Genomic DNA, 23669 nt, shown 5'->3' with positions numbered 1-23669 from the left:
CCTGAGTATAGTCCCTATAGAACTACCTGAGTATAGTCTCTATAGAACTCCCTGGGTATAGTCTCTATAGAACTACCTGAGTATAGTCTCTATAGAACTCCCTGGGTATAGTCTCTATAGAACTACCTGAGTATAGTCCCTATAGAACTAGCTGAGTATAGTCTCTATAGAACTAGCTGAGTATAGTCTATATAGAACTACCTGGGTATAGTCTCTGTAGAACTACCTGAGTATAGTCTCTATAGAACTACCTGAGTATAGTCTCTATAGAACTACCTGAGTATAGTCTCTATAGAACTACCTGAGTATAGTCTCTATAGAACTACCTGAGTATAGTCCCTATAGAACTAGCTGAGTATAGTCTCTATAGAACTAGCTGAGTATAGTCTATATAGAACTACCTGGGTATAGTCTCTGTAGAACTACCTGAGTATAGTCTCTATAGAACTACCTGAGTATAGTCTCTATAGAACTACCTGAGTATAGTCTCTATAGAACTCCCTGGGTATAGTCTCTATAGAACTACCTGAGTATAGTCCCTATAGAACTACCTGAGTATAGTCCCTATAGAACTACCTGGGTATAGTCTCTATAGAACTACCTGAGTATAGTCTCTATAGAACTACCTGAGTATAGTCTATATGGCACTACCTGAGTATAGTCTCTGTAGAACTCCCTGAGTATAGTCTCTATAGAACTACCTGGGTATAGTCTCTATAGAACTAGCTGAGTATAGTCTCTATAGAACTACCCGAGTATAGTCTCTATAGAACTACCTGGGTATAGTCTCTGTAGAACTCCCTGAGTATAATCTCTATAGAACTACCTGAGTATAGTCTCTGTAGAACTGTGTTGTGATAATTAGCAACACAGGTCAGGAAACTGACTATAGGAGACTAGCGTGTAGGTGTGGAATCTCCAGACACATAGACACAGGTGAGTTAACTAGCACAGCTAATTAGGCTGGTTAGTCAAGCCACAATGATGTCATTGTCCTCCTGCTCCGATTAAGAATGGATGTCACCCATGTTCCCCAAGTTAGCATCTGCCAAGTGGCAGCACAAGGAGGGGGAGACTTGGAGAAAGCCTGCACACACACGCACAACAGACAGATGCATGCTTGAAAACATGTTCACACAAACACAGACGTACAGACACACACAGGACCACACACACAAGGGATTCCCCAGTGTGACGTTGGGACCAAACCAGGTCCCCTACCTACATCATCAGCCTTATCTGTTTAAAGACTCTCCCTGAAGACAATTCAGCCGAAGTGGGCCACCTCACAAGGAGGCCTGGGGTATGATGAGAGCTGGCTTTATTCATGCTTCAGATTGTCCTCTGTCTACTCTATCCTGTACGTCAGTCTTTGTGTGATTCACAGGGCTATAGGGACTATGCATTTCTACGCCATCATGATCTAGTTCTTCCATTGCATTGAAAAGTGTAACAGTGACTTCTCCTGTGTCTTGCTTCGTATCCATGTCACAATAATTCTGTCTCAGTGTTCTTCATTTGTACAACCTACTTCTCAATGTTTAACCAAATCTTTATGAAACTCTGAATTAGGAGTGCCGACAACTTTAGGAACGGACTGCCCAAAAGTACAGTAGCCCTGTTTAAAAGTGATCAATGAGTAGAAGTGTCAATCTCAGTTATAGAACTCTATAGGGCTTACATGTACATAATCAATTTCATGTAAATCCATCTTCATGATAATAATAATGGTGTCAGTGTGGAACTACAGTCCTCTTCATTAGAACCAGACATCTTCAGGACATCTTCATGATAATAATAATGGTGTCAGTGTGGAACTACAGTCCTCTTCATTAGAACCAGACACCTTCATGATAATAATAATGGTGTCAGTGTGGAACTACAGTCCTCTTCATTAGAACCAGACATCTTCAGGACATCTTCATGATAATAATAATGGTGTCAGTGTGGAACTACAGTCCTCTTCATCAGAACCAGACATCTTCATGATAATAATAATGGTGTCAGTGTGGAACTACAGTCCTCTTCATTAGAACCAGACATCTTCAGGACATCTTCATGATAATAATAATGGTGTCAGTGTGGAACTACAGTCCTCTTCATTAGAACCAGACATCTTCATGATGATAATAATGGTGTCAGTGTGGAACTACAGTCCTCTTCATTAGAACCAGACATCTTCATGATGATAATAATGGTGTCAGTGTGGAACTACAGTCCTCTTCATTAGAAACAGACATCTTCATGATAAAAATAATGGTGTCAGTGTGGAACTACAGTCCTCTTCATTAGAAACAGACATCTTCAGGACATCTTCATGATAATAATAATGGTGTCAGTGTGGAACTACAGTCCTCTTCATTAGAACCAGACATCTTCATGATGATAATAATGGTGTCAGTGTGGAACTACAGTCCTCTTCATTAGAACCAGACATCTTCATGATGATAATAATGGTGTCAGTGTGGAACTACAGTCCTCTTCATTAGAAACAGACATCTTCATGATAAAAATAATGGTGTCAGTGTGGAACTACAGTCCTCTTCATTAGAACCAAACATCTTCAGGATAATAATAATGGTGTCAGTGTGGAACTACAGTCCTCTTCATTAGAAACAGACATCTTCAGGACATCTTCATGATAATAATAATGGTGTCAGTGTGGAACTACAGTCCTCTTCATTAGAAACAGACATCTTCAGGACATCCTCATTATCATAATAATGGTGTCAGTGTGGAACTACAGTCCTCTTCATTAGAAACAGACATCTTCATGATAATAATAATGGTGTCAGTGTGGAACTACAGTCCTCTTCATTAGAACCAGACACCTTCATGGTAATAATAATGGTGTCAGTGTGGAACTACAGTCCTCTTCATTAGAACCAGACACCTTCATGATAATAATAATGGTGTCAGTGTGGAACTACAGTCCTCTTCATTAGAACCAGACATCTTCATGGTAATAATAATAGTGTCAGTGTGGAACTACAGTCCTCTTCATTAGAACCAGACATCTTCATGATAATAATAATGGTGTCAGTGTGGAACTACAGTCCTCTTCATTAGAACCAGACATCTTCATGATGATAATAATGGTGTCAGTGTGGAACTACAGTCCTCTTCATTAGAACCAGACATCTTCATGGTAATAATAATAGTGTCAGTGTGGAACTACAGTCCTCTTCATTAGAACCAGACATCTTCATGATAATAATAATGGTGTCAGTGTGGAACTACAGTCCTCTTCATTAGAAACAGACATCTTCATGATAATAATAATGGTGTCAGTGTGGAACTACAGTCCTCTTCATTAGAACCAGACATCTTCATGATGATAATAATGGTGTCAGTGTGGAACTACAGTCCTCTTCATTAGAACCAGACATCTTCATGATAATAATAATAGTGTCAGTGTGGAACTACAGTCCTCTTCATTAGAACCAGACGTCTTCAGGACATCTTCATGATAATAATAATGGTGTCACTGTGGAACTACAGTCCTTTTCATTAGAACCAGACGTCTTCAGGACATCACAAAGGGAGGATGCCAGAAGAAAAAGGCCATGGAAAGAATCATAGTTTAAGTTCACCGTGTTCTCTGGAAGCAGATAATGACAAATTATTTTTTGATTCCTCTCCTAAAAAGGAGAAGAGGAGCCGGTCCTGCTGACAAAATAAGAACACCTTGACAAGAGAACACCATTATTCAATGTGTATTTATCTTTTACTTCTCTTTTCAACTTGTGGAGCCTTGTGTTTTGGCTCCGGGAGTGAAAAATGTTTCAGTGCTGCAACCATCTCTCTGAGGCCAAGGATATCATTCTGAACTCTCATTTCTCACTTTGTTTTTGTAGTTCAGTACTTGTCCTTCTCGTTTTAAATGCATTTTATTTTAAAGAGGCTACACATAACCTTTTCCTATAGTGGTGCTCAAGCCAAAAGGGGTCATCTGAATGGACAGAAATAGTGTCAATAAATTACCTAATTGGGCAGAAAAGTACACATCTCACCATAGTGTATTTCTGACCAAAGAAATGCAGAGTAAGTACTGATACTTGCTACTTGATACTTGCCTATTCCCCACATACTCTACTGCTGACTGAACAGGCCTATTCCCCACATACTCTACTGCTGACTGAAGAGGCCTATTCCCCACATACTCTACTGCTGACTGAAGAGTCCTATTCCCCACATACTCTACTGCTGACTGAACAGGCCTATTCCCCACATACTCTACTGCTGACTGAAGAGGCCTATTCCCCACATACTCTACTGCTGACTGAAGAGTCCTATTCCCCACATACTCTACTGCTGACTGAACAGGCCTATTCCCCACATACTCTACTGCTGACTGAAGAGTCCTATTCCCCCACATACTCTACTGCTGACTGAACAGGCCTATTCCCCACATACTCTACTGCTGACTGAACAGGCCTATTCCCCACATACTCTACTGCTGACTGAACAGGCCTATTCCCCACATACTCTACTGCTGACTGAACAGGCCTATTCCCCACATACTCTACTGCTGACTGAACAGGCCTATTCCCCACATACTCTACTGCTGACTGAACAGGCCTATTCCCCACATACTCTACTGCTGACTGAAGAGTCCTATTCCCCACATACTCTACTGCTGACTGAAGAGTCCTATTCCCCACATACTCTACTGCTGACTGAAGAGTCCTATTCCCCACATACTCTACTGCTGACTGAACAGGCCTATTCCCCACATACTCTACTGCTGACTGAAGAGGCCTATTCCCCACATACTCTACTGCTGACTGAAGAGTCCTATTCCCCACATACTCTACTGCTGACTGAACAGGCCTATTCCCCACATACTCTACTGCTGACTGAACAGGCCTATTCCCCACATACTCTACTGCTGACTGAACAGGCCTATTCCCCACATACTCTACTGCTGACTGAACAGGCCTATTCCCCACATACTCTACTGCTGACTGAACAGGCCTATTCCCCACATACTCTACTGCTGACTGAAGAGTCCTATTCCCCACATACTCTACTGCTGACTGAACAGGCCTATTCCCCACATACTCTACTGCTGACTGAACAGGCCTATTCCCCACATACTCTACTGCTGACTGAACAGGCCTATTCCCCACATACTCTACTGCTGACTGAAGAGTCCTATTCCCCACATACTCTACTGCTGACTGAAGAGTCCTATTCCCCCACATACTCTACTGCTGACTGAACAGGCCTATTCCCCACATACTCTACTGCTGACTGAACAGGCCTATTCCCCACATACTCTACTGCTGACTGAACAGGCCTATTCCCCACATACTCTACTGCTGACTGAACAGGCCTATTCCCCACATACTCTACTGCTGACTGAAGAGTCCTATTCCCCACATACTCTACTGCTGACTGAAGAGTCCTATTCCCCCACATACTCTACTGCTGACTGAAGAGGCCTATTCCCCACATACTCTACTGCTGACTGAACAGGCCTATTCCACACATACTCTACTGCTGACTGAAGAGTCCTATTCCCCACATACTCTACTGCTGACTGAAGAGTCCTATTCCCCACATACTCTACTGCTGACTGAAGAGGCCTATTCCCCACATACTCTACTGCTGACTGAACAGGCCTATTCCACACATACTCTACTGCTGACTGAACAGGCCTATTCCCCACATACTCTACTGCTGACTGAACAGGCCTATTCCCCACATACTCTACTGCTGACTGAAGAGGCCTATTCCCCACATACTCTACTGCTGACTGAAGAGGCCTATTCCCCACATACTCTACTGCTGACTGAAGAGTCCTATTCCCCACATACTCTACTGCTGACTGAAGAGGCCTATTCCCCACATACTCTACTGCTGACTGAACAGGCCTATTCCCCACATACTCTACTGCTGACTGAACAGGCCTATTCCACACATACTCTACTGCTGACTGAACAGGCCTATTCCACACATACTCTACTGCTGACTGAACAGGCCTATTCCCCACATACTCTACTGCTGACTGAACAGGCCTATTCCCCACATACTCTACTGCTGACTGAACAGGCCTATTCCCCACATACTCTACTGCTGACTGAAGAGTCCTATTCCCCCACATACTCTACTGCTGACTGAACAGGCCTATTCCCCACATAATCTACACACACACACACACACACACACACACACACACACACACACACACACACACACACACACACACACACACACAGGCTTATAGAATTACAGTAGCGCCTGCCTGCTCGCTGCTCAAAGGGCAGCCAGGTAGCAAATGATCCGTCATCTCCTGAACTCCATGTGACACCCCACTACGCCCAATACTCAGCCCAGACCCCTGTCCAAATACTCAGCCCAGACACCTGTCCCAATACTCAGCCCAGACACCTGTCCCAATACTCAGCCCAGGCACCTCTACACACACCCCACTACGCCCAATACTCAGCCCAGACACCTGTCCCAATACTCAGCCCAGACACCTGTCCCAATACTCAGCCCAGACACCTGTCCCAATACTCAGCCCAGATACCTCTACACACACCCCACTACGTCCAATACGCAGCCCAGACACCTCTCCCAATACTCAGCCCAGACACCTCTCCCAATACTCAGCCCAGACACCTCTACACACCCCCCACTACGCCCAATACTCAGCCCAGACACCTGTCCCAATACTCAGCCCAGACACCTGTCCCAATACTCATCCCAGACACATGTCCCAATACTCAGCCCAGACACCTCTACACACCCCACACTACGCCCAATACTCAGCCCAGACACCTGTCCCAATACTCAGCCCAGACACCTGCCCCAATACTCAGCCCAGACACCTCTACACACACCCCACTACGCCCAATACTCAGCCCAGACACCTGTCCCAATACTCAGCCCATACACCTGTCCCAATACTCAGCCCAGACACCTCTACACACACCCCACTACGCCCAATACTCAGCCAAGACACCTGTCCCAATACTCAGCCCAGACACCTGTCCCAATACTCAGGCCAGACACCTCTCCCAATACTCAGTCCAGATACATGTCCCAATACTCAGTCCAGATACATGTCCCAATACTCAGCCCATTCACCTGTCCCAATACTCAGCCCATGCACCTGTCCCATAACATACTGTATAGGATCCATCTATTAACATTTATAACTGTTCTGTCCAAGTCATCATATCTACAGTAGAACTGTAGTTTGGACTGTGTGTTTATGCTGTTCTAACAGAACCCTGAAACCTACGGTTGAACACTGACCAGAACCCAACAAATGATTCCCCGTCATTTGGCGCCAATAACCTGAAACTCAGTCCCAGTCTAAACAACCTCAGTCCAGAGGTTTAGCAGAGGGTATTGTGATACGTCCCTGGGGGAAGCATGAGGTAGAGAAAGAGCTCAAAGTCCAATGTCTCTGTGTCTGTGTGTGTGTGTGTTTGTTTCTGTGTGTGTGCATGCTTGCTTGAGTGTGATAGTTTTCTAGGAGAAGATTTGTATGTTTTTTAAAGCAGTAATTCTACAAACTTTTAATGTCTCAGTGTTGCAGTCATATCACACAGGCTTCTCCCAAAGCACGGCCGGAAAGGAGACCATAGGAAAGGTGAACCAGTTTGACCGGTTGTAATATACCCATTTACAACAGTGGCCACCAACCGGCCGATTGGCTGGTCTATCTTGATTCCTAGTCGATCACCAAGCATGTCAGTAGAAACGTAAATGATAAAGGCTTGCACTCCATTTTCATTTTCATGCATTTGATAGGCAAAGTGTTCCCATTTTGAACCATTTCATTTGTCCGAAAAGACCGGGGGAGATCTGTGGCTAAATTAAGTGCACCTACTGCGCTGGCCAATCGGATAGCTCAAATCTCCGTAGCTATAGCTTCCACGACCCGGCAACAGCAAAGTTTGAAACGAGCCTACGTGAGATTTTAAAACCCTGACCAGAGAAAGAGTGTCAAGGAACAGAGCAAAGAGCTGTGGTTTTTATGAGTGAGTTCATGTCTAAGTTTTCATTCAGCACTGTCAACACTGCTTTTATTCAACACTGTCAACACTGCTTTTATTCAACACTGTCAACACTGCTTTTATTCAACACTGTCAACACTGCTTTTATTCAACACTGTCAACAATGCTTTTATTCAACACTGTCAACACTGCTTTTATTCAACACTGTCAACACTGCTTTTATTCAGAACTGTCAACACTGCTTTTATTCAACACTGTCAACACTGCTTTTATTCAATACTGTCAACACTGCTTTTATTCAGCACTGTCAACACTGCTTTTATTCAACACTGTCAACACTGCTTTTATTCAGCACTGTCAACACGGCTTTTATTCAACACTGTCAACACGGCTTTTATTCAATACTGTCAACACTGCTTTTATTCAACACTGTCAACACTGCTTTTATTCAGCACTGTCAACACTGCTTTTATTCAACACTGTCAACACGGCTTTTATTCAACACTGTCAACACTGCTTTTATTCAACACTGTCAACACTGCTTTTATTCAATACTGTCAACACTGCTTTTATTCAGCACTGTCAACACTGCTTTTATTCAACACTGTCAACACGGCTTTTATTCAACACTGTCAACACTGCTTTTATTCAACACTGTCAACACTGCTTTTATTCAACACTGCCAACACGGCTTTTATTCAACACTGTCAACACTGCTTTTATTCAACACTGTCAACACGGCTTTTATTCAACACTGTCAACACTGCTTTTATTCAATACTGTCAACACTGCTTTTATTCAGCACTGTCAACACTGCTTTTATTCAACACTGTCAACACGGCTTTTATTCAACACTGTCAACACTGCTTTTATTCAACACAGTCAACACTGCTTTTATTCAGCACTGTCAACACTGCTTTTATTCAATACTGTCAACACTGCTTTTATTCAACACTGTCAACACTGCTTTTATTCAGCACTGTCAACACGGCTTTTATTCAACACTGTCAACACTGCTTTTATTCAACACTGTCAACACGGCTTTTATTCAAAACTGTCAACACTGCTTTTATTCAATACTGTCAACACTGCTTTTATTCAATACTGTCAACACAGCTTTTGTTCAGCACTGTCAACACAGCTTTTGTTCAACACTGTCAACACTGCTTTTATTCAATACTGTCAACACTGCTTTTATTCAATACTGTCAACACTGCTTTTATTCAGCACTGTCAACACAGCTTTTGTTCAACACTGTCAACACTGCTTTTATTCAATACTATCAACACTTACTTTATTCAGCACTGTCAACACTGCTTTTATTCAACACTGTCAACACTGCTTTTATTCAACACTGTCAACACTGCTTTTATTCAACACTGTCAACACTGCTTTTATTCAACACTGTCAACATGGCTTTTATTCAACACTGTCAACACTCCTTTTATTCAACACTATCAACACTGCTTTTATTCAACACTGTCAACACTGCTTTTATTCAACACTGTCAACACTGCTTTTATTCAACACTGTCAACACTGCTTTTATTCTGCACTATCAACACTGCTTTTATTCAACACTGTCAACACTGCTTTTATTCAGAACTGTCAACACTGCTTTTATTCAACACTGTCAACACAGCTTTTATTCAACACTGTCAACACAGCTTTTATTCAACACTGTCAACACTGCTTTTATTCAACACTATTACAAACGCGCTTCTCCATACTTCCACTCGCGCTGCAGCTGCTATGAATGAGTAGCGAAGTGTCTCGATGCCCTGCATTTTATTACAATTAGCAGCTCGTAGTGTCTATTTTAATATCTAGGAATACGTAACTTTCTCTGGTCATAGGAACAACATGAATTTGTGCACGAGGCAGATGCAGTGTGTCTTGAGTTTAGCAATCAGCTGGAAGATGGTGTCCCCTCTCTCTGGTCAGTCTCACCGGAGGAAAGGAAGGAGAAAGCAGGGACCATGGGAGGCAGACCCTCTGCTGCTCTCTCCCTCCCTCCTCTGAGACGAATACCGTGTTCAAACCAACTGGGAAATCGGAAATCTCTGACTTCCGACTTCAGTGCGTTCAAGACAACTGTCACTTTTGAAAGGTCACCCAACTCGGAATTCCAAGTCGGAAACTTTGGCATCTTTCTAGAGCTCAGACTTTCCAACCTATAGATGGATCACTGACGCCATGATTTGACGCTGTTTTTTACCCCGAGAGTTCCCAGTTGTTTTGAAAGCACCATGACCATCCCATGCAGGTAGCATACCATCAGTCCAGGAAAATAAAAATAAAAATTATTTGCAAATGATTTGAACTTATGCTCAGCTGTACCTCACAAGTGCTACACCAACTGATGTGTTTTGATACCAAAGCTGGAGTTTTGCAGTATAATATGGTCAGAGAAGAACAGTATTGGCAGGCGGGTATATAGACAATATGCTGTGATAATGTATTAGTCCTACTGCACAAACCTCCTTCCTACACAACTGGTTTTATTAGGTTCATGTTACGTTTTTTAAAAGGTGCGCAATGCAGAAATCGCTCCGCCATTTCTTGGTTGCAAAAATTTAAATAATTCACCTAATTTAAATGTATGTGAAATAACAAGCAAATATAGTGTAGAGAATCATTTTACCATCTAAACCGCTGTCAAATATCTTTCCATAACCAAAAATATTTCATTTTGAGCTGTTTTGAAGCTGGTGTACGAAACCAAAAGTAAAAGACGCAAAAACAAAACGTAAAAACAGGACGCATAGAAATAACGCACATAGAATAGATAGGTTCTTAGACTTGCTGTCAATGTGAATGACAGATCTATAACTCACATTTCTATGTCAATTTGGTCAGTTGGCACAAAAAGTGACATATTGCAGCTTTAAGTCAAGTAAAATAATGATCTGAGCGGTAGATCTCCGCTTACTTTTTGACTGAGAAAGTAATCTTGACTCATAAAAAGGTTGGTGTCCACTGATTTAGAGTAATACGATGGCTTTCCTTGTAATACTATGGATGTCAGAGCCGTCTTTTACCATCCGTTGAGGCAAGATGATATGACGATGCAAGTGTGTGTGCACATGCATATGTCCGTGTTGTTCTGTGCCTGTGGCCCCATGGGACCCTGTCCCTTGTGTGTCTGTGTTAGTGTGGCAGGTGCTGACGCACGGCTGCGACCCGGGGCCCTCAGGGGACACAGAGATAACAGAGCAGAGGATGGAGAGGGAGAGACAGAGAGAGACAGGGAGGGACAGGGGGAGAATGAGAGGATGGCCCAGCCATTCAGCTTGAGCAGCGACGGGATGTCGGAGTTATTAATGAAAGGGATGGAGACACACTGAGGTAGTGGAGAGAGAGCGAGGATAAGAAAGGAAAGAGGAGATGTGACACAGAAGGAGTTATTATTGAAAGGGATGGAGACACACTGAGGTAGTGGAGAGAGAGAGAGAGGATAAGAAAGGAAAGAGGAGATGTGACACAGAAGGAGTTATTAATGAAAGGGATGGAGACACACTGAGGTAGTGGAGAGAGAGAGAGAGGATAAGAAAGGAAAGAGGAGATGTGACACAGAAGGAGTTATTAATGAAAGGGATGGAGACACACTGAGGTAGTGGAGAGAGAGAGAGAGGATAAGAAAGGAAAGAGGAGATGTGACACAGAAGGAGTTATTAATGAAAGGGATGGAGACACACTGAGGTAGTGGAGAGAGAGAGAGGATAAGAAAGGAAAGAGGAGATGTGACACAGAAGGAGTTATTAATGAAAGGGATGGAGACACACTGAGGTGGTGGAGAGAGAGAGGATAAGAAAGGAAAGAGGAGATGTGACACAGAAGGAGTTATTATTGAAAGGGATGGAGACACACTGAGGTAGTGGAGAGAGAGAGAGAGAGAGGATAAGAAAGGAAAGAGGAGATGTGACACAGAAGGAGTTATTAATGAAAGGGATGGAGACACACTGAGGTAGTGGAGAGAGAGCGAGGATAAGAAAGGAAAGAGGAGATGTGACACAGAAGGGGTTATTATTGAAAGGGATGGAGACACACTGAGGTAGTGGAGAGAGAGAGGATAAGAAAGGAAAGAGGAGATGTGACACAGAAGGAGTTATTATTGAAAGGGATGGAGACACACTGAGGTAGTGGAGAGAGAGAGAGGATAAGAAAGGAAAGAGGAGATGTGACACAGAAGGAGTTATTAATGAAAGGGATGGAGACACACTGAGGTGGTGGAGAGTGAGAGAGGATAAGAAAGGAAAGAGGAGATGTGACACAGAAGGAGTTATTATTGAAAGGGATGGAGACACACTGAGGTTGTGGAGAGAGAGAGAGAGAGAGGATAAGTAAGGAAAGAGGAGATGTGACACAGAAGGAGTTATTAATGAAAGGGATGGAGACACACTGAGGTAGTGGAGAGAGAGTGAGGATAAGAAAGGAAAGAGGAGATGTGACACAGAAGGAGTTATTATTGAAAGGGATGGAGACACACTGAGGTAGTGGAGAGAGAGAGAGGATAAGAAAGGAAAGAGGAGATGTGACACAGAAGGAGTTATTAATGAAAGGGATGGAGACACACTGAGGTAGTGGAGAGAGAGAGAGAGGATAAGAAAGGAAAGAGGAGATGTGACACAGAAGGAGTTATTATTGAAAGGGATGGAGACACACTGAGGTAGTGGAGAGAGAGAGAGAGGATAAGAAAGGAAAGAGGAGATGTGACACAGAAGGAGTTATTATTGAAAGGGATGGAGACACACTGAGGTAGTGGAGACAGAGAGAGAGGATAAGAAAGGAAAGAGGAGATGTGACACAGAAGGAGTTATTAATGAAAGGGATGGAGACACACTGAGGTAGTGGAGAGAGAGTGAGGATAAGAAAGGAAAGAGGAGATGTGACACAGAAGGAGTTATTATTGAAAGGGATGGAGACACACTGAGGTAGTGGAGAGAGAGAGAGGATAAGAAAGGAAAGAGGAGATGTGACACAGAAGGAGTTATTAATGAAAGGGATGGAGACACACTGAGGTAGTGGAGAGAGAGAGAGAGGATAAGAAAGGAAAGAGGAGATGTGACACAGAAGGAGTTATTATTGAAAGGGATGGAGACACACTGAGGTAGTGGAGAGAGAGAGAGAGGATAAGAAAGGAAAGAGGAGATGTGACACAGAAGGAGTTATTATTGAAAGGGATGGAGACACACTGAGGTAGTGGAGACAGAGAGAGAGGATAAGAAAGGAAAGAGGAGATGTGACACAGAAGGAGTTATTAATGAAAGGGATGGAGACACACTGAGGTAGTGGAGAGAGAGAGAGGATAAGAAAGGAAAGAGGAGATGTGACACAGAAGGAGTTATTATTGAAAGGGATGGAGACACACTGAGGTAGTGGAGAGAGAGAGAGAGAGAGGATAAGAAAGGAAAGAGGAGATGTGACACAGAAGGAGTTATTAATGAAAGGGATGGAGACACACTGAGGTAGTGGAGAGAGAGAGAGGATAAGAAAGGAAAGAGGAGATGTGACACAGAAGGAGTTATTATTGAAAGGGATGGAGACACACTGAGGTAGTGGAGAGAGAGAGAGAGAGGATAAGAAAGGAAAGAGGAGATGTGACACAGAAGGAGTTATTAATGAAAGGGATGGAGACACACTGAGGTAGTGGAGAGAGAGAGAGGATAAGAAAGGAAAGAGGAGATGTGACACAGAAGGAGTTATTAATGAAAGGGATGGAGACACACTGAGGTAGTGGAGAGAGAGCGAGAGAAAGGATAAGAAAGGAAAGAGGAGATTGGGAGAGGAAATGTGAAACAGACGGTGAGAAGGAAAAATTAAGGGAGAGAGGGAAAGATTAGGGAGAGGGACAAGGACAGAAAGAAGGAGGGAATGGAAGAGGGAGGAAGGGGGAGAAGGAGTCAGATAGAGAATGAGAAAGAAGACAGGGAGAGAATGAGAGAGAAGACAGGGAAAGGAAGGGATAGAATGAGAGAGAAGACATGGAGAGGGAGAGAGAGAGAGAGACAGGGAGAGAAGACAGGGAAATAATGCGAGAGAATGAGAGAGAAGACAGGGAAAGAATGCGAGAGAATTAGAGAGAAGACAAGGAAAGAATGCGAGAGAACTAGAGAGAAGACAGGGAGAGGAAGGGAGAGAATGAGAGAGAATGAGAGAGAAACATGGTGAGGGAGAGACAGAGAGAGACAGAGAGAGACAGGGAGAGAAGACATGGAGAGGGAGAGACAGAGAGAGACAGGGAGAGAATGAGAGAGAATGAGAGAGAAGACAGGGAGAGAATGAGAGAGAAGACAGGGAGAGATGAGAGAGAATGAGAGATAAGACATGGAGAGGAAGGGAGAGAATGAGAGAGAAGACAGGGAGAGATGAGAGAGAATGAGAGATAAGACATGGAGAGGAAGGGAGAGAATGAGAGAAGGCAGGTAGAGAATGAGAGAATGAGAGAGAAACATGGAGAGGGAGAGACAGAGAGAGACAGAGAGAGACAGGGAGAGAATGAGAGAGAAGACAGGGAGATGAAATGAGAGAATGAGAGAGAATGAGAGAGAAACATGGAGAGGGAGAGACAGAGAGAGACAGGGAGAGAATGAGAGAGAAGACATGGAGAGGGAGAGACAGAGAGAGACAGGGAGAGAGTGAGAGAGAATGAGAGAGAAGACAGGGAGAGAATGAGAGAGAAGACAGGGAGAGATGAGAGAGAATGAGAGATAAGACATGGAGAGGAAGGGAGAGAATGAGAGAGAAGACAGGGAGAGATGAGAGAGAATGAGAGATAAGACATGGAGAGGAAGGGAGAGAATGAGAGAAGGCAGGTAGAGAATGAGAGAATGAGAGAGAAACATGGAGAGGGAGAGACAGAGAGAGACAGAGAGAGACAGGGAGAGAATGAGAGAGAAGACAGGGAGATGAAATGAGAGAATGAGAGAGAATGAGAGAGAAACATGGAGAGGGAGAGACAGAGAGAGATAGGGAGAGAATGAGAGAGAAGACATGGAGAGGGAGAGACAGAGAGAGACAGGGAGAGAGTGAGAGAGAATGAGAGAGAAGACAGGGAGAGAATGAGAGAGAAGACAGGGAGAGATGAGAGAGAATGAGAGATAAGACATGGAGAGGAAGGGAGAGAATGAGAGAAGGCAGGTAGAGAATGAGAGAGAAGACAGACAGAAGGCAGGGAGAGAATGAGAGAGAAGACAGACAGAAGGTGGGGAGAATGAGAGAGAAGATAGGGTGAGGAAGAGAGGGAGAGAGAGAGAGAATGAGAGAAGGCAGGTAGAGAATGAGAGAGAAAACAGACAGAAGGCAGGGAGAGAATGAGAGAGAAGACAGACAGAAGGCAGAGAGAATGAGAGAGAAGACAGGGTGAGGAAGGAAGGGAGAGAGAGAATGAGAGAGAGAAAGGGAGAGGAGACAGGGAGAGGGAGGGGGAGAATGAGAGAAAGACAGGGAGAGAATGAGAGAAAGACAGGGAGAGGGAGAGAATGAGACAGGGAGAGGGAGAATGAGAGGGAGACAGGGAGAGAATGAGAAAAAGACGGGGAGAATGAGAGAGTGACAGGGAGAGGGAGGGGGAGAATGAGAGAGGGACAGGGAGAGGGAGGGAGAGAATGAGAGAGAAGACAGACAGAAGGCAGGGAGAGAATGAGAGAGAAGACAGACAGAAGGTGGGGAGAATGAGAGAGAAGATAGGGTGAGGAAGAGAGAGAGAGAGAGAGAGAATGAGAGAAGGCAGGTAGAGAATGAGAGAGAAAACAGACAGAAGGCAGCGAGAGAATGAGAGAGAAGACAGACAGAAGGCAGAGAGAATGAGAGAGAAGACAGGGTGAGGAAGGGAGGGAGAGAGAGAATGAGAGAGAGAAATGGAGAGGAGACAGGGAGAGGGAGGGGGAGAATGAGAGAAAGACAGGGAGAGAATGAGAGAGAGACAGGGAGAGGGAGAGAATGAGACAGGGAGAGGGAGAATGAGAGGGAGACAGGGAGAGAATGAGAAAAAGACGGGGAGAATGAGAGAGTGACAGGGAGAGGGAGGGGGAGAATGAGAGAGGGACAGGGAGAGGGAGGGAGAGAATGAGAGAGAGACAGGGAGAGGGAGGGAGGTGCCACCCTTGGCCCACTTTTACAGAGATCATCTCTAGCTTGAGCACCAATGAGAAGAGAGCTCTTCAAACACACAAGCAAGCAAGCAAGCACACACACACACACGCACACACACACACACACACACACACACACACACACACACACACACACACACACACACACACACACACCCTGAAGAGGTGCCTGCCCTGTTTCAAAGGACTTTGGAGAAACCAGTGCAGGGTATTCTATATCGGGGGTCACATTGCAGTTGCTTGACCCCACTACCATATTTATCACACATATGTCATATGTAATGTTTACTACTGCATATATGATTGCTCTAACTGTGGCTGTAGGAGAGTCTATAGAGGCTGAGGGTGTCCAACAATGTATACCGTACTAAAGGATAGGACAGGACATGACAGGGGAGCAGCTGTCTGTTAGACAGGACGGGGGGAAAACTGTCTGTTAGACAGGACAGGGGAACAATTGTATGTTAGACAGGACAGGACAGGAGAAAAACTGTCTGTTAGACAGGACAGGACAGGTGAAAAACTGTCTGTTAGACAGGACAGGGGAGCAGCTGTCTGTTAGACAGGACAGGACAGGAGAGCAGCTGTCTGTTAAGCAGGACAGGACAGGAGAGCAGTTGTCAGTTATACAGGACAGGACAGGAGAGCAGCTGTATGTTAGACAGGACAGAAAAGGACAGCAGGAGTTTGTTAGGCAAGACAGGAGAGCAGCTGGCTCATAGACAGGACAGGACAGGAGAGCAGCTGTCCGTTAGACAGGACAGGAAAGCAGCTGTCTGGTAGACAGGACAGGACAGGAGAGCAGCTGTCTGTTAGACAGGACAGAAAGACAGCTGTCTGGTAGACAGGACAGGACAGGACAGCAGCTGTCTGGTAGACAGGACAGGGGAGCAGCTGTCTGTTAGACAGGACAGGAGAGCAGCTGTCTGGTAGACAGGACAGGACAGGAGAGCAGCTGTCTGTTAGACAGGACAGAAAGACAGCTGTCTGGTAGACAGGACAGAAAGACAGCTGTCTGGTATGCAGGACCACACACACTCGCACACACACACACACACACACACACACACACACACACACACACACACACACACACACACACACACAGTGCTTGACTTAGGCAGGAGCGGTGTACCGGCAACTCAAATGTTCTACTGTGGAGCTCCTGTTTCTCTTCTAGAATATTACCTCAAAAGTATTGTGCAGCACCTAAAATGAGTATTGGCATCTATTGCAGTCCAAGAGAAGCACCACACATACAGCACATACACACACACACACACACACACACACAGCTTTAAAATAGCCACTGTCAGACTGGCTCAACAACGTGTGGGGAGGAAGCATGCATTTCTACAGTCTCTTTTCAGCGGCAGTATGTAACTCTCTACGAATGTATCCTTTGGGCTTGGTGGCTGTTGGCGGTGCCCCGCCTGGAAAACAACAAAGCTGTGGGAAACACTGCTACACCCTAAGGTCACCTGTCTATGTAAAGTGGGTTGAGGATCACTGTGTTTTGGGGACGACTGCATGGCGCTTGTTCTTTTCCAACTAGACGGATCCTTGATCACATGTGCTTTTCCCCCACTGTTCTCCTGGCACTATGAAATCTGACTCGAGAGCCACTGTGGAGCAACTGACGTTACGCACGTAGATGCATGCGCACACAAGTACACACACGTGAGCACATACACACACACACACAAACACACACACACTCTTGATAGGAAAACAGTGGTGATTAGCATAGAGAGTTTGACATTTAAAACGTCTTAGGTAGTTATCAACATAAATCTGGGTCAGGACAAATACCATGCCATACTACTAGAAGCCAGAAAAGACGAGGAAAGTAGAGAAGAGAACAGAAGATAATGAGAGGAAGAGGAGAAGAGACCAGAAGATAATGAGAGGAAGAGGAGAAGAGACCAGAAGATAATGAGAGGAAGAGGAGAAGAGAACTGAAGATAATGAGAGGAAGAGGAGAAGAGACCAGAAGATAATGAGAGGAAGAGGAGAAGAGACCAGAAGATAATGAGAGGAAGAGGAGAAGAGAAGAGAATATAATGAGAGGAAGAGGAGAAGAGAACTGAAGATAATGAGAGGAAGAGGAGAAGAGACCAGAAGATAATGAGAGGAAGAGGAGAAGAGAACTGAAGATAATGAGAGGAAGAGGAGAAGAGACCAGAAGATAATGAGAGGAAGAGGAGAAGAGACCAGAAGATAATGAGAGGAAGAGGAGAAGAGACCAGATGATAATGAGAGGAAGAGGAGAAGAGAACTGAAGATAATGAGAGGAAGAGGAGAAGAGAACTGAAGATAATGAGAGGAAGGGGAGAACTTTACCAGATTGAGATTCCATCTGTATTCCGCAGAGAGCTCGTAGAGCGCGAACGGGGCTTCATCACAATACTCATGGTCATATGTTGACCTCCTCCCTCCCGCCTTCTGACTGCCCTGTATGATCGCTCGTTCTTTCTAGTCCGCCACTGGACCCAGGTCTGTGTTAATCCCTCCTTGGGCTATAGGGTCAGCATGACATAGCCTGGGAACTGTGGGCTTTAGCTCAACGGGTTAATGCACTAAAGGCGTAAGCCCACTTCACTCTCAAACTGTAGGACTGGCTAGCTGCTCAAACTAGCTCTGCTTTGGTCACTCAATCTCTCCGTCTCTCGTGCACCGTCTCTCTCACTCTACTTCTCTTCTGACTGTCACACACACCCGCTCCCTCTATTGGCCTCTCCCTCCCTCTATCGCTCTCCCTCCCTCTATCGGTCTCTCCCTCCCTCTATTGGCCTCTCCCTCTATCACTCTCCCTCCCTCTATCGGTCTCTCCCTCCCTCTATCGGTCTCTCCCTCCTCCCTTCCTTACAATCTCCCCCTTGCTAACTACGTTACTATTAGTCTACTACTAACTACGTTACTATTGGTCTGCTACTAACTACGTTAATATTGGTCTGCTACTAACTACGTTACTATTGGTCTGTTTCTCTCTGCCTGGTTTGCCATCCCCTCTCTCTTTCTCTCTTTCTCTACTTGTCTCTGCTCCTCTCTGCTCCCCTCGCTGGCTGTGTGGAGAGTAGGAGCTCCCTAAGGGCCCGGTCTGTCTCTGTGTGTGGCCTAAAGTGTGTGTGTGTGTGTGTGTGTGTGTGCGCGCTCATGCAAGCTGGTGTCACAAAGGGTCACACGCAAACACACACACACACACACACACACACACACACACACACACACACACACACACACACACACACACACACACACACACACACACACACACATCAACTCTACCAGTCTGGTTGCTCTACATGCCATTTAACACTCTGCATCTGAGTGTCAAATGGAACCATATTCCCTAGATAGTGCATTAATTTTAAACAGGGCCCAAAAACATAGTACACTACTTTTAAATAGGGCCCATAAGTCTCTATGTAGGGAAAAGCCTACGTGCCATGTTACCACTACAGCTAATACAGCACCACCTTCCAAGTTGTGTCCCCAAATATCTCTGGCTTGTTTTGGATTCAAGCACCCTGTTGACAGATTTGTAGTGGGGTTAATAATAAAGAAGAAATGTTTAACTGACTGTCATTATCATCTAAGTGGCTTAGAGAGAGAGACAGAGAGAGAGAGAGAGAGGAAGACAGAGAGTGAAAGAGAGAGAGAGAGAGAGAGAGAGAGAGGAAGACAGAGTGAAAGACAGAGAGTGAAAGAGTGAGAGAGAGAGTGAAAGAGAGAGAGAGAAAGACAGTGAAAGAGAGAGAGAGAGAGAGAGAGAGAGAGGAAAACAGAGTGAAAGAGAGAGAGAGAGTGAAAGAGAGAGAGAGGAAGACAGAGTGAAAGAGAGAGAGAGAGAGAGAGAGAGAGAGAGAGAGTGTGAAAGAGAGAGAGTGAAAGAGAGAAAAAGAGAGGGAGAGAGAGAGAGAGAGGAAGACAGAGAGTGAAAGAGAGAGAGAGAGAGAGAGAGAGGAAGACAGAGTGAAAGACAGAGAGTGAAAGAGAGAGAGAGAGAGTGAAAGAGAGAGAGAGGAAGACAGAGTGAAAGAGAGAGAGAGAGAGAGGGGAAGACAGAGTGAAAGACAGAGAGTGAAAGAGAGAGAGAGAGAGTGAAAGAGAGAGAGAGGAAGACAGAGTGAAAGACAGAGTGAAAGAGTGAGAGAGAGAGAATGAAAGAGAGAGAGAGGAAGACAGAGTGAAAGAGAGAGCGAGAGAGAGAGAGAGAGAGATAGAGAGAGAGAGAGAGAGAGAGAGAGCGTGAAAGAGAGAGAGAGAGTGAAAGAGAGAAAAAGAGAGGGAAAGGGTCTTCTATACAAATTGATGGAAAGTGATATTGGGGGAAAAACATATGACATTGTAAAATCCATGTACACAAACAACAAGTGTACAGTTAAAATAGGCCCAAAACACACACATTTCTTCCCACAGGGCCGTGGGGTGAGACAGGGATGCAGCTTAAGCCCCACCCTCTTCAACATATATATCAAGTAATTGGCGAGGGCACTAGGAAAGTCTGCAGCACCCGGCCTCACCCTACTAGAATCTGAAGTCAAATGTCTACTGTTTGCTGATGATCTGGTACTTCTGTCACCAACCAAGGCAGGCCTACAGCAGCACCTAGGTCTTCTGCACAGATTCTGCCAGACCTGGGCCCTGACAGTAAATCTCAGTAAGACCAAAATAACGGTGTTCCAAAAAAGGTCCAGTCGCCAGGACCACAAATACAAATTCCATCTAGATACCGTTGCCCTAGAGCAGAGCACACAAAAAACTATACATACCTTGGCCGAAACATCAGTGCCATAGGTAACTTCCAAAGCTGTGAACGATCTGAGAGACAAGGCAAGAAGGGCATTCTATGCCATCAAAAGGAACATAAAATTCGATATACCAATTAGGATCTGGCTAAAAATATTAGAATCAGTTATCCTCTCTGGGATAGGGGGCAGTATTTTCACATCCGGATGAAAAGCGTGCCCAAAGTAAACTACCTGTTACTCAGGCCCAGAAGCTAAGATATGCATATAATTAGTAGATATGGATAGAAAACACCCTGAAGTTTCTAAAACTGTTAGAATAATATCTGTGAGTATAACAGAACTGATTTGGCAGGCGAAACCCCGAGCACAATCCATCCAGGGAAAAATATTTCATTGTGTTTTCCACTGGTTTTCTATGGGAGACCTGATTTATTATGACGCAGATTGCAGTTCCTCTGGCTTCCACTAGATGTCAACAGTCTTTATAAATTGTTCGATGTTTTTCTTTTGAGAAATGAAGAAGTAGGGCTGTTCTTTGTAGGTGTCACTCTGAAGGGCTTTAGTCTTTTGTTGCGCGTGAACTGGAGCGCACTTCACGTTGTTTTTATCCGGTATTAGAAACAGTTTATTCCATCTTAAATTTGATCGTTTATTTACATTTTAGGGTACCTGATGTTTGATTAGGAACGTTGTTTGAATTGTTTGGACCAAGTTTACAGGTAACTTATTAGATACTTTGTAGTCATGTTGGAACCGGTGTATTTCTGAATCAAACGCGCCAAATAAATTGACATTTTGGGGAAATAAAGAAGGAATTTATCGAACAAAACGACCATTCATTGTGTCACTAAGACATTTGAGATTGCAAAAAGAAGAAGATCTTCAAAGGTAAGGCATTTATTATATGGCTATTTCTGACTTGTGTCGCATCTGCCTGACTTGTGTCGCACCTGCCTGGTTGAAAAAGGATTTTCATGTGTTTGTATGCGGGGCGCTGTCCTCAGATAATCGCATGGTCTGCTTTCGCCGTAAAGAGAGATAGCAAAAGAAAGAGAGAGCGAAAGAGAGAGAAATAAAGAGAGAAAAAATGAGCGAGTGAGAGAAAGAGAGAGAAAGAAAGAGAGAGAACAAAGAGAGTGAGAGAAAGAGAGACAATAACATCTGCATAGTAAATAGTAACTTATTGTTAGTAGCATTATTGTTATTACTATTATTGTTATTCCAATATTGTTATTTCTATTATTATTGTTGTTTATCATTCCAAATAGTAGTGGTATGGGTAGTAGGGTGATGGTAATGATAGCAGTTTAAAGATGGTGGTGGTAGTCGTGCTGATGCAATGGTGAAGAGGACAGTTGTTTAGTTAGAAGTGAGTTATAGTTTCATTTTCCATGTTTAGCTTTTTATATTTATTACATTTCTACTATATTGTTGTTATTTTTGTATTTAATTTTGTATTATTTTTTCCTACCATATTATATTATTATTTGTTATTGTTTATAATTTTATTACAATGTATAAATTGTTGCTTTGGCAATATTGACACAATGTTTTTCACGCCAATAAAACAGCTTGAATTTGAATTTGAGAGAGAACAAAGAGAGAGAGAGAGAGAGAGAGAGAGAGAGAGAGAAAAGATAGAAAGAAAAAGGGAAAGAGAAAAAATAGAAAGAAAAAGAGAAAGAGAGAGAGAGAGAGAGAGAGAGACAAAAAATAGAAAGAGAAAGAGAGAGAGAAAATTATAGAGAAAAAAGAGAAAGAGAAAGAGAGAGAGAGAGAAAAAATTGAAAGAGAAAGAGAGAGAGAAAAAATAGAAAGAGAGAGAGAGAGAGAGAGAAGAAAAAATAGAAAGAGAAAGAGAGAGAGAAAAGGATAGAGAAAAAAGAGAAAGAGAGAGAGAGAGAGAGAAAAATAGAAAGAGAAAGGGAGAGAGAGAAAAGGATAGATAAAAAAGAGAAAGAGAGAGAGAGAGAGAGAAAAATAGAAAGAGAAAGGGAGAGAGAGAAAAGGATAGATAAAAAAGAGAAAGAGAAAGAGAGAGAGAAAAATAGAAAGAGAAAGAGAGAGAGAAAATGATAGAGAAAAAAGAGAAAGAGAGAGAGAGAGAGAGAAAAATAGAAAGAGAAAGGGAGAGAGAGAAAAGGATAGATAAAAAAGAGAAAGAGAAAGAGAGAGAGAAAGAGATTGAGAAAAAAATTGAAAGAGAGAAAGAGAGAAAAAGAGAAAAATAGAGAGAGAGAGAGAGAGAGAGGTTAAAAAAGAGAGATTGCTTTGGCAATATTGACACAATGTTTTTCACGCCAATAAAACAGCTTGAGTTTGAATTTGAGAGAGAACAAAGAGAGAGAGAGAGAGAGAGAGAGAGAGAGAGAGAGAGAAGAAAAAATAGAAAGAGAAAGAGAGAGAGAAAAGGATAGAGAAAAAAGAGAAAGAGAGAGAGAGAGAGAGAAAAATAGAAAGAGAAAGGGAGAGAGAGAAAAGGATAGATAAAAAAGAGAAAGAGAGAGAGAGAGAGAGAAAAATAGAAAGAGAAAGGGAGAGAGAGAAAAGGATAGATAAAAAAGAGAAAGAGAAAGAGAGAGAGAAAAATAGAAAGAGAAAGAGAGAGAGAAAATGATAGAGAAAAAAGAGAAAGAGAGAGAGAGAGAGAGAAAAATAGAAAGAGAAAGGGAGAGAGAGAAAAGGATAGATAAAAAAGAGAAAGAGAAAGAGAGAGAGAAAGAGATTGAGAAAAAAATTGAAAGAGAGAAAGAGAGAAAAAGAGAAAAATAGAGAGAGAGAGAGAGAGAGAGGTTAAAAAAGAGAGATTGCTTTGGCAATATTGAC

At 43.6% G+C, this 23669-nt stretch overlaps 1 protein-coding gene across 8 annotated transcripts in view; it reads right to left on the bottom strand.

The window, feature by feature from the left end:
• The window catches only part of LOC110523188 (cAMP-specific 3',5'-cyclic phosphodiesterase 4D), a 392833-nt gene that overhangs the window by 71441 nt on the left and 297723 nt on the right, over positions 1-23669 (bottom strand). The window contains exon 1 of one of the 8 annotated variants that reach the window (XM_036976777.1): positions 18433-18846. The exons of the other annotated variants lie outside the window; for them this stretch is intronic. Coding sequence (XP_036832672.1) covers positions 18433-18509 — 77 coding nt within the window. The 5' untranslated portion in view covers positions 18510-18846. Of the gene's footprint in view, positions 1-18432; positions 18847-23669 lie in introns of those variants that run through there. 8 annotated transcript variants of the gene reach the window in all.

The sequence above is a fragment of the Oncorhynchus mykiss genome, chromosome 5 (genome assembly GCF_013265735.2).
Source record: "Oncorhynchus mykiss isolate Arlee chromosome 5, USDA_OmykA_1.1, whole genome shotgun sequence".
NCBI classification, from domain to species: domain Eukaryota; kingdom Metazoa; phylum Chordata; class Actinopteri; order Salmoniformes; family Salmonidae; genus Oncorhynchus; species Oncorhynchus mykiss.
Note: the sequence above shows the minus strand (reverse complement) of the source record. Positions and strands in the feature narration are given on the sequence as shown.